We start from the raw sequence: 15,639 nt of genomic DNA, 5'->3' as shown, positions 1-15,639 counted from the left end.
ATATCGAAGGGTATAAATATAATTTATTAATTTACTATCAGATTATCAGTTAACCCATTAGAAAAAACCTCAAACTGTTAAGAATCAATAACCCAATAATAAAAAAACAAATTAAAACGATTAACAAAATCATTAAACCAATAACCTATTATGATGAACCAATAACTTTTCTCAATTTGGATTATCAATTTTGATTTAGGTTTACAGTCCTACGATACAATACAATACATAATCAACCATCCAAACAAAGTGCTGAGGCATTCAAAAATGAAACGAGGGTCTACTTCGGCGTCGGCACTTTGAGTACTGTATACGACATTCATTCTTTCGCCGGCAAACAATCCGATTTCTCCCTTGCGATTGTGAAACACGGGCACAATGCCCATTGTTGAGCCGATGAACGGCGACGGCAGCGCAAGAGTCGTAGTCAACGACGTTGAAGACGCCGGTATAATGGAATTGGTTGGACCGTCTTCCATTGATTCTCCCTCTTTTCGGACTTCTGATACTGCTGAATCTTCAATTTCCATTTGTGATGATCAAATTGCTCCTCTTTTGATCCAATCAGAGAGGCCCAAGATCAACATCTTCACCATCTCTTATCCCAGGGAAAAACTCAATAAGGTGAACTCCAAATTATGTTTGTTTTCGATTTACAATTCTTGTTTTATAAATTTATACAGCCTCTTATACTGAATTTTCAGTATCCAGATTCTTAGTTAGAGGACTAGTCAAAATGCACTTTTATATATCTAATTATTTATATGACGAACAGAAATAGTTCCATTCAATAATACATACTCTATAGATCTTAGTAGCTCAGTTGTCCGGCTAACTGAACTTTCACATTGTTTGGTGATGGTTCGAACCCCAGCTTGTAATCCCCTTCCCCATTTTCCCTTAAAGAAAAATAAAATAATAATAAATACTCCTACAGCTAAAAAGAATAATTTGGTAAGTGTACAAGGATAAAAAATCTTTTTTTTTTTAAAAAAAAAAATTTGGGGTAGGGAAGGGAATTACAAGATAGGGAATTGAACTCTCACCAACAAGGTGAAAGTCCAGGTAGCCAACCAACTGGCTTCTAAGAGTCGCCTGAATCCTTTAGCTTTTTTGAATGAAATTTTCATTTTTTAAAAAAGAACTAATATATGATACTATGATTATCTGTATTGCCTCTGTCTCTTCTGCTTCCATTTTAATGCTGCTAACATTCCATTTCTCTCTGGAGTGGAACTTAAATTACATAATAATAAATTACAATTTTTTTACGATCAGAAGTGGTTAGAAAATATTTTGAAATCATCCTAGTAAAAGAAATTGTTTTACCCTCAGAATAATAACAGTGTCATGTCAAATGGTTCAAAGGGAGTATGGCATACTTGTTTCCCTTTTGAAGAAGCTTGCGTTAATTATCCAGAAAGGAAAAAAGAAAAAGTTTGATAGAACGTTTGAAATTTTCTGCAAAAGGTAGTGCTATTTATTTATTTAAAATACATAACATGCGGAATATAGACGTACGCTCAGTCATCAATTAAGCATTCTCACATGCTATAACCTCACTTTGGTTCTTTAGTAACAAACATTTGGTTTTGATGTGATATTTTCTTTTCCATTGGTTTCCCAAATACGGATGAGATTCTAGATTTATAGTTAGATCCTCTACGTCACAAAGGAAAACAAGGAGAAGAGAGAGGAAAAAAGATTTTTCTTTCTTGAACATCCCCAATTTTGGAACAGTTGAGGTGCATTTAGAACATACGTCTATTTCTGGTGGTCAGATGATGAGAAATGTTTTGATACAGTTAAGTCTGGGAATGTAACATGATTTCTACTATACATGTTTTTCTTTCTAACAATATCCTAATATATCTACAAAAATGTTTTGTACTATGACATGTTTAACTTTCTAATAGTATCCACTTATTTCCTTCCTTTGCCTCGGTTATCATATTATTTTCTTGTTGCTACTACTCTCGTCTACATTATTGTCAGCATTGGTTGCTTCCCTATTGTATTTCCTTTCTATACTTGATTTTGATGTACTTTACTTGAGCCATGAGTCTATTGGAAACGACCTCTCTACCTCTACAAGGCAGGGGTAAGGCTGCGTACAGGCCACCCTCCCCAGACACCACTTGTGGGATACACTGGGTTTGTTGTTGTTGTAGTGAACACGCGTCTATTATCCGAATGTTGAACTTGTTCTTCTTTAGGTTCTAGGGTTGACCTTTCTCTAGGCAACATCTAGTCATGATATTAGTATATAGACATTAATTTTATTGCGTACTCTGTTATCTTGACGGAGGGAATGATCACAGTATATTTTCCCGCTTAGTTGGGTTATCTTTTTCTTTCTCACAGAACCAATACTTTAGATAAGCACAAAAAAGCCTACATATTATATTTCCCTGCTCTATTTGATATTCTTGATTTTGGAAAAATTCTCTGCTCTCATGAGCTATTTTAACTGTTTATGGTATTGTGATCTAAATCAAAATAATTCTTCTACTTTTTCATGCTTAATTAGGTTTTGACAACTTGCAGGAGGAAGTTATAAGAGTAGTTGAAACCGACAAATCACACTTTCTGCAGTTTATTTTCTGGCTCTGGAGTGGATCGAGATACTCTGGTCTGCTATGCGTAGTCTTGTCATGTACTATCTACTCCATGATGGAAATTGTTTCAGATGTTTTTACTGGTCAGTAACTTATTAAACATTTGTACCCTTACAAATTTTTGCTCGTTATCCCTTCATATTCCATGGACCTGTGGGTCCTTTGGCATTGTTTTTCCTTCTAGTAGTGTACTAAGGTTTAACAAATAACAGCAGTGCATCATTTTGACCTACTGCTGTATGCTTTTGGTTCTGCCTTTGAATAGGAAATTTCCCTGCAACTTTTGATTTTCATAGAAGTTCCTTGTGTAAGGTTTTGATGTTATTGTTGTACATGACCATATATTGTGTATGTAGATGCATACTTCAAGATGTATCTAATGTTTTATGATTGATTTTTAGCTGTGATACTAATATTTGTTTTCGTCTTTTCCCGAAATGGCAGCTCAATCTGTACCTCTTTTTGAAATAGCCTTTGCAAGATGTACAGTAGTCCTAATTCTTTCCTCTGTGTGGATAAGGAAAAGTGGTCAACCGATATTTGGACCAACAAGTGCCAGGAAACTTTTGGTCTTAAGAGCTCTCAGTGGATGCATCTCCTTGCTGAGTTTCATCTACAGGTAAGAAAACCTAAGCCCCTCAATCCACCTTCCAGATGGACCATGTCAGTCTAATCAATAGTTTTAGAGGAATATTTACACCGGTTTGCAAGAAGATGATCTTTCAACATTTAGGATATATGAAATGAAATCTTCCTGATTCTTCCACTTTTACTTTTATTCTCATCTGGGTTCACACTATTTGAGGGTTTGAATGACTTTGCTTCATCTTGCTGACCTGAAACAATTGTTTATAATTTTGAAGATAGTTAGAGAAGACACAATATATTCTTATCTGCCATCCCTATACTGTTAAAGTCACTTACTTAGGAAGTTTTAATTGAATAATTCAATAATTTAATCACAATGTTGAAAATGAAATGAGTATCTATATCAATTGAGAATAACAAGTAACTTATAATGGTGAATGAATTGTGTTATACATCTGATTTAATAGTATACATAAGAAGTAGCACATAACCATGGACAAAACTTAATGGCAATTAACAAGTTGGAAGGAGGAGAAAAAGCCAGCTATATCAATGTAGCACGTAAATGGATTTCCACAGTTCAAATTTCCCTTCATTTACATTACGACAGAGTGCCACTGCTATAATCAATCTATTTTACCTTGATTATTTCATTTTCCTATTCATGCTACAGCCCCTTCATTGATCCTGTAAAATATGATTATGTAAACATGATTTACTAGTAACCATGAAACAGTCAATTTTATTTTCCAGCATCCAGCGGTTACCTGTGTCTCAGGCTATCATATTGAGCTTTACTGCTCCAATTATGGCTTCAACTGTGGCTAGAGTCACGTTGCATGAAAAACTAAAAATTGCAGAAATTGGAGGTATGGTCATATGCAGAATTGATAGAAGTCCTAGCTGATCTTTTATTTTTCTTTATCATTTAATCCTGTATGGTGTGCATAGTTTGCTGTTCCAACTTGATTGTGGTGTTTGAAGCAGATAACAAAACTATATATTTTTTTTCATGTCTGGGCTTTAGGGGCTCACAGATAGTTGAAAATTTGAATGTTTTCTCAACCTCTGTGAAACTGAGAGAATTGTGAATGTACATCTTGTTCTTGGCTTCTTGCACCCACACATTATTGTAAATTGGTTGGAATTTCTGGTCCTTCTCTTTTCCTTCTTCTTGTGGAGTGCCCCTCGGCACACGGTGTAGGTGTTTGAAAATCTGAATTATCTTAACTTTAAAAACTGAAAGATAAATAGGAGATAATGCATTATTCTTGCATTTACCACGACAACATTGCAAATCCGTTACAATGTTTGTTCCTTTCATATTCCTTCTCTTTGACAGCACAACCTCCTTTTTGTTTTTGGGTGTGTTGAAGACATAATTAAGTAATTAAAAATGTGATTTCTCTAACAACTTAAGTTTTTAGATGGGATGGTTGCACACTTCAATCTCGTATTAGAGGAGGGAGAGGTCCTGAGTTCAAATCTCACCCCACCCATTATTAAAAAAGAAGCTTCACGTGCTTTACTCATAAAAAAGAATCAAGTTCACACACGAGGGGCGTGCTATAATTAAGTAATTAAAAGTTTTCTCTTTATATGTTTAAGCTTTTAGATAAGATGGTCACACTTCAACAAGGTGCAAAGGTGGGGTTATAGATGCTTGAAAATCTGAAGTTTCTCTTAGCGCCTACAAATTAAATGATAGAGGGGCAGATTATATTGATCTTGCATTCAGTGGTTCTGTTTCATGTGTGCTGCCCAACTTAAGGAATCAGGATATCTAAGAGTTCCTTCAGCCCTTCCAGTTTGCCTAGGTTGAGCGATGCTTTTAATTTTCCAATCTCGACAACTTCTCCAATCTATTGCTGCTCTACACCGACTAGTGGTTATTTCATTGTTAATGGTGAAACTATACAAGCCAGGGAACTCTTCTTTAAGAGGAACATATATCTAATGGAGATTTTGTATATCAGTCATGATTTATATGCTTCTAGAGGACCGTTAGTTAACTGAGAAATCCTCTATTCCTACGAGAAATTCGTTTTTTTTGTTGTTTCTAGGGTACTTTTCTTAATTTCCTATCTCTTATTCTTTTGTTGGTATTCTTTATCGCTATTGATTTGTTGCAGGTTTAGCTAGCAGTTTCTTTGGTGTGCTGTTTATTTTTCAACCAATGGTCAGAACACAAGGTACAAAAGTTAATACAAATGTAACTGTTTTTGAGATAAGATTTTTTTTTGGAGAGTTGGTACCAACTATCTAACTATTTAGAACTAAGTGATTTTCTGTAGATTAAACCAAAAGACGCAACATTTTGATACATATCAAATTTTAATTTTGACGTCAAATGTTCAACACACCCAGTGTAACCCCACAAGTGGGGGCTTTGGGTAGAGTGTATGCAAAACTTACACTTACCTCGTGGAGGTGTAGAGACTGTCTCTGAAAAATCCCAGGCTCAAGTGTAGCAAATAAAAGTAGTTATGAAAAGGAAAAACTATAGTGAAGAAAACATGGTAACTAATAAGGAAAGCAATGCAGAACATTCACGAAAGGAATAGTAACAACAACAAACAAATGTGATAATCCAAACACAATAAACAACTGATGGCAATAGATATCAAAGGCAAGAAACTACAAGAATTAGACTAATACTACGATAGGCACCACCAAGCCTAAACTTGTCGAAAAGCAAGACAACGCTCCATTTCCTGCTAAGCTTCTACCCTGCACACGACCTCCATATCGTCCTATCTAAGGTCATGTCCTTGGTAAGCTGAAGCTGCATGTCTTGTTTAATCACCTCTTCCCAATACTTTTTCGGGTTACCTCTACCTCTCGTATCCACTGTATCCAACTTCTCACACCTTTTCATTGGGGCATCTACACATCTCTTTTTCACATGCTCAAACTATCTCAGCCTCACATTTCTCATTTGTCCACCGCAGAGGCCATTTCCACCTTGTTCTAGATATCCTCATTCCTAATCTTACCGCTCCTAGTATGCCTACACATCTATCACAACATTCTCATTTTCGCAGCTTGCATCTTCTGAACATGAGAGTTTTGCACTGGCGAGCACTCCGCCCATACAACAAAGTATGTCTAACCACCACACTGTAGAACTTACCTTCAAGTTTAGGTGGTACCTTTTCATCACACAAGACTCTGGAGGCAAGTCTCCATTTTATCCACGCCTCACCAATATGATAAGTGGCATCATTATCGATCTCCCCATTGCCTTAGATTAAAGACCCAAGATACTTAAAACTCTCTCTTGGGGATAGCCTATGTGTCAATTCTTACTTTCCCGCTTGCCTAATGCAGTGCGTCACTGAATTTGCACTCCAAATATTTTGTTTTGGTCCAGTTCAACCTGAACCTTTGGACACCAATGTTTGTTTCCACACCTCCAACCTAGCATTAACTCCACTGCAAGTCTCATCAATCAGTACTATGTCATCTGGAAATAACATACACCATGACACCTCATCTTGAATATACCATGTCAATTTATCCATCATCAAGGAAAATTGAAACGTGCTAAACTCTAATCCTTAGTGCAACCTCATCTCGATTGGTAAATGCTCCAAGTCTCCTCTTACTGTTCTTATCTGAGTGTTGACTCCATCATACATGTCCTTTTTCTCCCTAATAAGCCACCGTTTCACCTCTATCCTCCAGCATCTCCAGAGGACTTCCCTAGGGACTTTGTCGTCGGCAAGGTCAGTTAACATCATATGTAATTAGCTTTTATAGTTTTATGCTGTTAAGTAATTGCTGATTGTGTTACTTCTAAATTTGACAGTGCAGAAACTGTTTTTCACCATGCACATTAATGTGCAAACCCGACTAGAGCCCTACTGCCCCCCAAATGTCTCACTCTCTTGTTACTTATCAGTTGAATTTGCAATGCAGTGCAGGGTGATAGCTATTCTATGATCTCTTCTCATCCCAGCAAGAGTTTCCCTAAAGAAATCCTTGTCCCTTCCCATCATCAGAATCCGACTTACGTTAAGACTACCCACTTTTGGACCTTGTTAACACCTTTGTGCTTACACCTGTTCGTTTCGGAGTGGTTCATCTCCAGCTCATTCTTCCATTCTCAGTGGTATCTTGAAAATAATTTTCCCTTTATTAGCTCTACCAGAAAGTGTTTTCTTACCCAGGACGTAGTTTACTTACTTGTACTTGCTCATCTCAAAGGCACTCTTACAAGAATCGTACATTTTTCATATGTATTTCTGTTGGAGAAAAATCACTTGATTTTATAGTCTTTTATATTTTAAATTATATTTTAAACAATTAAATCAGTTAGCTTGCTGGAACTAGTAGTCAACTAATAGTGCCCTCTATCAAAATTGAGGTTAGGGCCTGGATTTATTACATGTTTATAGGAGAAATGAACTGCTCCCACTAGGACAGGATGAATTGCACCTTCTTATGTTTGGAAAGATTGATCTGCTCAATAACCAAAACACTTGCAATCTCATTTGGTTTGTTATTTGAGTTCTCAAAGTATCAGCATGGAACTTTTGTACAGGAGTTTTCCCAAGTTCGATAGAAGTGAGTGAATCTCACATCTTTGCTGTTCTGGTTGGCTTATTTTCATCTGTTGCAAGTGGAGTCACCTACTGCCTTACGAGAGCAGGAGCCAAGGCAGCAGATCAACCTGTGTAAGATTGTTTACTTGCTACTCTCATCTAAGGGATGTTTGTTGTATCATTATTAATATGCGTTGACTTGTTCCCCCCTCCCCCACAAGTCTGGTGAAGCGCATAACCGGCACCCGATGCCTTTAACTTTCATTGAGCGACAACCAGACTTAGCTGCCCATCATCATGAACAATGCATACATCATATCGTAAAACATTTATAACTTTAAATTTAAACATATTGCTCATGCGCCCTAAGTCATGAACTGAAAAAGCATAAGTTTAGCTATAAGCCACAAAATCATAAATGTGGAATCATAACATAATCAAATATGAGAACAAAGGATATAGAATCCCATGTACATAACTAGACCTCTCGTTGTGTGTGTCATGGAATCTCTAAAGATGTAAATGAGAGAGCAAGGGCACGGGGCATTCCTCGGCTCAACAAAAGAATAGTATAAAGTACCAGCATCGACTGATGACTTAGGTGGGGCTAACAAAAAATGACTGAAAGGAAAAGGCACTTAGCTCGTGTAGTCTACTTTGGGAGCTCCTGAATTTGCCAGAACACAACCAAAATATTGCCCATAGGATTGCCATCGACTCCTTCCAATAAGGTTGGAGTGAAGCCTTAGAAAACATGAGCATGCACAATAAGAAAAATATCATAAACATTTTGTAGATACATTTGTAAAAAACGATAAACATTTCAAAGAAAATCATAACCTAAAATTATGCCAACATGGATTTAACTTAACTAAACTACTTTACTTTAACTTGGGAGTTTATGGACATCGACACAGTCATAATTGTGTCATGTGTAGTTGTGTCCATCATGACAAACGACCAACACTCAATCGACAAGGATGTTTCACCATAATGCTGTATAGTTTGGTATGCTAACACTAATGGCACCTCCTTTAGGGATGGTAGGAGTAGTTGCCATTCAAAAAGGTATAAACTATAATCCTTCACATGAATGTATCGTTTTTACATATAAACACACCTTTTATAGGAAGCTAATATCCTCTCAGTAAGGTCCTCCCAATATATATAACTTGTAACATGTGACTGCATTTAGGTCCTCCCAAAACATATAACTTAGTAACATGTGACTGGCATAGACACCCTTAGTTGATCTTTCTGAATGCTCCCTCTATCCCAATATATGTGAACATTATTTGATTGGGCACAGAGTTAAGAAAGAAAGATTTTTCAAGCTTGTGGTCTAAAATAAGTCACAGACATTTGGCTATAAATTATCTCATTAAGGATAAAATGGGAAGTTTAGTTGAAGTGTTTCTAAATATAGAAATGTGTCCTTATCAAAATATAGAAATGTGTCTTTCATTTTCAAAAATAATAATAATATAGAAATGTGTCATTCTTTTTGGGATAAACTAACTGAGCTACATAAATTGGGATTAATACGTAGCACAATAAGCATTAACATATCATTTGTACTTGAAAACAAATCAATAAGTTTGAAATGAAGTAATCAAAGGAGACATGGTTCGATCATGAACTTAAGCTTAATTCTCAAAACATACATACAGTGCTATCCTTAAAATCATAAGGCAGTAAATAGCTAAAATAGGAAAGATTATGCATATACATGTTCATAATATAACAAAATGCTACGAGTACCCAAGGGTGTGACCTAGTTGTCAATGAAGTGGGTTGTGCACCATGAGGTCTTAGGTTCAAATCCTAGCAGTGAAAAACAATAGGTGATTTCTTCCATCTATTCCACCTTGGTGGATAGAGTTACCTGGTATCTGTGCTAGTGGGTGGTGACATGTATCCCGTGGAATTAGTTGAGATGCGCGCAAGCTGGCTTGGACACCACAATTATTAAACAAAGATAACACAAGGTAACTTTTCATAAACATGGAGAGTATAGCTCACTTGCCCCTAAGAACTCATACTTACTTTCTGTACATTTTGTTGTGACTTGAGAAGACATACAATTTTAAAAAAATGCCTTGAATGTAGGTACATCTCAAGTTGCCTCGTCTCAGCTTCCCAAATAATTAATAGACGTCCAAAAAGTGTCAATAATATCAATCTACATATTCATAATTGAATTCTATCAATTTCTGTCCAAAACTATCTCAACACCACCCATCTAGGATTAAGGATTCATACATTGGCAATACGCCATCCAAATCCCATCCCCTCATAAATCTAATTCATGTCCACCAACTCCAATACATATATTCAAGTCGTTGGGTGGTGGTGGGGTGGGTGATGGTATTAGAACAATTATTTATTTCATTTGTTAACCCTTGGTTACTATCATGTTCCTCACAAGCCTCACCTTTAGGGTTCAATATCATGTTGAAATCACAATTTTTACCCACAAGTACTTTTAATGAACTTATTTAATCCCCCATAATGGAATTAACTTGGAAGAATGTTGGGATTCTTGGTCAATCTTGAGATATATGTGGATTCCATGGGATTCAGGTGTTATTATTTGTAATAAATGAGTGGAATATACTCAAAACCACATAAATAGCTCACCTCTGAAGTGATAATGGCTTGGCAGAGTCTCCTCCTCAAAAGCTGTTAACAACCTCTCCAAAACTCATTTATCTCTCCCCCTAATTATAACTTATATTTAGAGCTCAGACGGTCTCGTGCTGGGAAGGCGGCATGACCCTATCACATGCGATCCTTTGGCCTTGCCTTTCCTCGCGAGGTGAGGCCATTACGAGGCTGGATGATATGTCCCAGTTTCATCGCGATGAGCATGCGGCACATGCTCTAGTATCTAGTCCTGGAGTTGAGAATGCGATAACACTAAATTTTTATCCGGACTGAACCCCTTTTCTGCAATTCCAAGTCCCTCATGCGATAGGCGTGTCACACATGTCCATGGCATGACCTGGGACTTCATCTTCTTTTATATTTTGATATTTTTAGTCATGTTGACACTTGAATACACTTCCCAAATTGTACTATACATATGTGACCATGTTCCAATGATCTCATCACCCTCGTCTAGGTCTGTACACACCCCGGGATTACTTTAAAATGGCATCAGGCTCGTACATTGCCTTAACTAGTGTTAAAAGTGTACGGGGTTTCACACTTGTTTTACAGATAGAGTAGAATAATTTTTGTTCTCTATATTCCCTAATTAGAAGGAAAAGGTATATTAGTTAGATTGTACTGTATGGAGGAACATAGCCTTCAAATTCTGTTGTCAGTCGGTTTAGGGAATAGTTTTTCTTACAGATTTAAACCTCATAGAGGATATTAATACTGATCAATTACATACATGACATAAAAGGTTGTTAATATGTAAGACATTGTGGCTTTTCCAAGGACCGCCAACAAAGAAGAAATATATTCTCATTTGTGCGTTAATCACACCTGATCTTTGATGTAAACTCACAGTAAGTCAAGATTCCTCAAATGTTCTAAAGTACTGAAATAACTTGTAGAAAATAGAGTTTTCCCATTTTGGCTGTGATCTGTCCGAACGCTTGATGCCAAAATCTCACATGTGTGGAGCTAGTTTCACAAGATTTTCAAAGGTTTTTAACTATTGTGATCATGTATAGTATGCAAAAGAACAATTTAGATGTCAAAAGTGTACAAGCTCCTTTGCTCTTCTTACATGACTCTTTGCTCCCCTAAAGTGCTTCTTAAGCAATAATCTTTTTCTTTCAGGCTTCCAGTGCTTTCGTTTGCTCTGCTTGCTAGTCCTGCTGCTGCAATATCTACTTTTGCCTTTGAAGTAAGATACTTTACATATCGTTAGTTCTTTATTAAATAAAGAGGCAAATGCATATAATCCTGGTAGATTAAAACTATTGCAGGTTTCATATGATATTTGCTGCGATAAATATTCATTAAGCATTCACAGAAGCTTACTATGAAGTGTACATTGATGCTATTGTAGAAAATATTTCAGATATAATTGTACAGGAAACTCTCCTCTCCATTGTGAATAGAGTGATTCATTCTTCATTTACCTTGTCCAGATAATGGACGGTCTTCTTGAATATTCTAGAGCGATAGTTTGTTATGCCTACATTTGTGTTTTTTTTGGTAAAAAGGTTATATTTAAGGGACACTTACCAATATATATAGTTTGGCCAACTAGTTTACAAAATAAGTACAAGTATGGCCGAAGTATAAGCAACATATATACTGGTTATGTAGAGGTATGTATATTATATGTTGAATATTCATATTTAGAATAAGTATACACAACACAACCTATACATTGTGAACATATTTTGTTAATTAGATCACCCAAAGGCATGTCACTGCCTTTATGTTGAAGAGAGTAATTTTTCATTTTTTCTTGTACTAGAAGAAGTGTGTAGAGTGAACTTGCAAGAATTATATTCTAACTTCAGGTTCAATAGCCACCTGTATCTCTCTGTACTCATGAGTTAAGTTTGATTGGAGTTGTGTTCTTATTTTGTTAACCTTCTATTGGTGTAGTAGTTAAGTATCCTTCTCGACTTTCGGTTGATTCTTTTTCCTAACTGTCTTATTTTGTTGAATGCAGAACTTTGTACTCCCTAGTTTCTATTCTTTCCTTCTGATGGTTGTACTTGGTGTACTAGCTTTCTTTGCAGAGGTACTATTCTGAACTCTAATCTGGTCACGTGATCAATATCCAAATTCTGATTTCTTAGACCCATCCTTCAATTTGCGCTAATAACCCCTTACTCTCCACAGATAACTTTAGCACGTGGACTTCAGCTTGAGAAAACTAGTAGAGTTGCCAATATCCAGTTTATTGAGGTATGTATCTTATCATGTTGTTTGTTGAGTTTCCTCTTGTATGGTGAAACTGTCTTACCTCTGATTGTCTAATCTGCACAATAATATGGACCGAGTGTAGTAGTAGTTGTTTTTGTATCTGCACAAATTGTTAAATGAAGATCGGGCTGTTGTGCTACCCTGCTTGCTTGATTTTGGCAGAATAATATTGATTAATAACGGCACTCATGGAGAATAGTGAAGCTTTCTTTAGGTTAGAGTTAGAATTAAGGCAAAAAAAGGTGTGATAATATAGTCAACAAACATCAGATGACATTTATAAAAAGGAGGCTGATAATGGATGATGCTCTTATTGCAAATCACGATTGAAAGGGAGTGATCCTGGGGTAATGTGCAAGTTGGACATTGAAAAGGCATATGACCATGTAAATTGGATGTTCTTGCTGAACACTCTGAAACAAATGGGCTTTGGAGAAAGATGGTTGGGCTGGATTAGATTCTGTATCAGCACTGTGCGATTTTCTATCCTTGTGAATGGTGAACCAGTGGGTTTCTTTCCTTCAGAAAGGGGAATTATAGAGGGTGATTCTTTGTCACCCTTCTTATTCATCTCGGTAATGGAAGGGTTTGGTAGTCGATTAAAGGTTTCCAGATAAATGGAAACAGTGGAGAAATTAAGGAGATATGTCACTTGTTGTATGCAGATTGAAAGTTTAGATACTGGAAAAGTATATTTTATTCATAGTGTTTCTACAGTATTTATAAGAGAACAAGTAAAGACCAAATAAACTAATCAATCCCTAATTCTTAGGAAATCCTTGAATCAAGGGATTTCCTCTAAACTGTTTTCGTAGAATAATATATTCTAATCCCATATTCACAGGAGCAGATTCTAATCAAATCTGCCAGCTTTATTTGTGGAGCAGATTATAATCAAATCTGCCAACTCAATGGTGGAGCAAATTATGACTAAATCTGCCTACTCATTCAACACTCCCCCTCAAGTTGGAATGTAAATATCAAACATGCCTAACTTGCTCACAAAGGACTCAAAAGTAGTTCTGAAAAGACCTTTTGTGAAAATATCGGCAACTTGTTCTGTTGTTGGCACAAAAGGAATGCACACACTTTCATCTTCAATCTTCTCTTTAATGAAGTGTCTGTCCACTTCAACATGCTTTGTTCTATCATGTTGAACTGGATTATGAGCAATGCTTATGGCAGCCTTATTGTCACAATACAACTTATTGGAAAACTCACAGGTCTTCTTAGTTCTTCCAAAAATCTCTTGAGCCACAATATTTCACAAATTCCGTGTGCCATGGATCGATACTCAGCCTCAGCACTACTTCGAGCCACCACATTTTGCTTCTTACTTCTCCATGTCACCAAATTTCCCAAACAAATGTACAATATCCAGATGTAGACCTCCTATCAATAGATGAACCAGCCCAGTCTGCATCCGTATAAGCCTCAACACTTCTTTGCTCGTTCTTCTTGAAGAACAACCCTTTCCCAGGTGAACTCTTTAGATACCTTAGGATTCGATACACAGCTTCTTGGTGTTCTTCTCGTGGAGAATGCATGAACTGACTGACTAGGCTCACAACAAAGGAAATATCAGGTCTAGTATGTGACAAGTAAATCAACTTGCCTACCAATCTCTGATATTGGCCCTTATCAATCAATTTTCCTTCCTTTACAAACTTCAGATTTGGATCAATTGGAGTTTCAGTTGGTCTACAACCACTCATTCCTGTTTCTTTTAACAGATCAAGAACATACTTCCTTTGTGACACTATAATTCCTTTCTTCGATCGTGCAACCTCCATGCCAAGAAAGTACTTTAGCGGGCCTAAGTCCTTTATCTCAAATTCTGAGGCAAGACGTTCCTTTAGATTTTTTATCTCAACCACATCATCTCCTGTGAGGATGATATCGTCAACATACACTATAAGAACGGTTGTTTTTCCTTCCAGTGAATGTCGAGTAAACATTGTGTGATCTGCTTGTCCCTGCACATACCCTTGCTTTTTCACAAATTGAGTAAACCTTTCGAACCAAGCCCTTGGAGATTGTTTTAGACCATAAAGAGATCTTCTAAGCCTGCATATCTTTGACTTGTACTTCCCTTCAAAACCTGGTGGGGGATCCATATAGACTTCTTCCTCTAGGTGCCCATTCAAGAAAGCATTCTTCACATCCAACTGCTGAAGAGACCAGTCGAGATTTACTGCGATTGTCAACAGAACTCTAATTGAGTTTAGCTTAGCTACTGGAGCAAACGTCTCGAGACAGTCAATGCCATATGTCTGCGTGAATCCCTTAGCTACTAGGTGGGCCTTATACCTTTCCAAGGATCCGTCTGATTTGAATTTGGTGGTGAACACCCATTTACAACCCACTGGTTTCTTTCCCTCGGGTAAATCCACTAACTCCCATGTCTCATTTTTTTCAAGAGCTCACAATTCCTCCAAAATAGCCTCCTTCCACTCGGGAACTTGTAGAGCATCCTGCACATTTGTTGGAATCTCCACACTAGAGAGTTGTGAAGTAAAGGCTGAATAACTAGGAGACAACTTTTTGTAGGACACAAACATAGAAGTAGGATATTTAGAAGTAAATCTAACACCTTTGCGTTTCGCAATAGGTAGATCTAGATCTAAGGAATTAGAAATAGAATCAGTTGGAAGAGTACCTTGAATTACAGTAAGGTCTTGTGGGACTGATTTTTGGCAGTGTTGAGAATCTTCGGTCTTTTTTTCTTGAGTTCGGTTCCTTCTCGAATTACACCTTGCATTTCCGTTTTTTGTTCTCTATTCCCATTTTTATTTTTGTCATTTGAAGGCGCTACAGGTTTCAAGTTCAATTTCTGAGTTTTTATTCATTTAAGTCACTTTGGTCTTTATCATCTCTTGGATCACATTTATTTATATCTTTTCCTACATCTCTCACATCAGTATTTATTCTAATATCAGGCTCCTCATTTGCTTGATATCTAGTTTCCTCAATATCACAAAAAA

General features: G+C 36.7%; 1 protein-coding gene across 1 annotated transcript in view; it reads left to right on the top strand.

Annotated features, from left to right (window-relative positions):
• The first annotated feature begins 236 nt into the window (after positions 1-236).
• Positions 237-15,639, top strand: part of LOC102587667 (uncharacterized) — a 21,361-nt gene continuing 5,958 nt past the window's right edge. Inside the window, exons 1-9 of the mRNA XM_006342201.2 lie at positions 237-624; positions 2,548-2,701; positions 3,063-3,237; positions 3,960-4,075; positions 5,339-5,398; positions 7,753-7,885; positions 11,549-11,615; positions 12,399-12,470; positions 12,572-12,637. Of these exons, the coding sequence (XP_006342263.1) occupies positions 379-624; positions 2,548-2,701; positions 3,063-3,237; positions 3,960-4,075; positions 5,339-5,398; positions 7,753-7,885; positions 11,549-11,615; positions 12,399-12,470; positions 12,572-12,637 (1,089 nt within the window). The 5' untranslated portion in view covers positions 237-378. The remainder of the gene's footprint in view (positions 625-2,547; positions 2,702-3,062; positions 3,238-3,959; positions 4,076-5,338; positions 5,399-7,752; positions 7,886-11,548; positions 11,616-12,398; positions 12,471-12,571; positions 12,638-15,639) is intronic.

Source organism: Solanum tuberosum, unplaced genomic scaffold, assembly GCF_000226075.1.
Source record: "Solanum tuberosum cultivar DM 1-3 516 R44 unplaced genomic scaffold, SolTub_3.0 scf00033, whole genome shotgun sequence".
NCBI lineage: Eukaryota > Viridiplantae > Streptophyta > Magnoliopsida > Solanales > Solanaceae > Solanum > Solanum tuberosum.
Note: the sequence above shows the minus strand (reverse complement) of the source record. Positions and strands in the feature narration are given on the sequence as shown.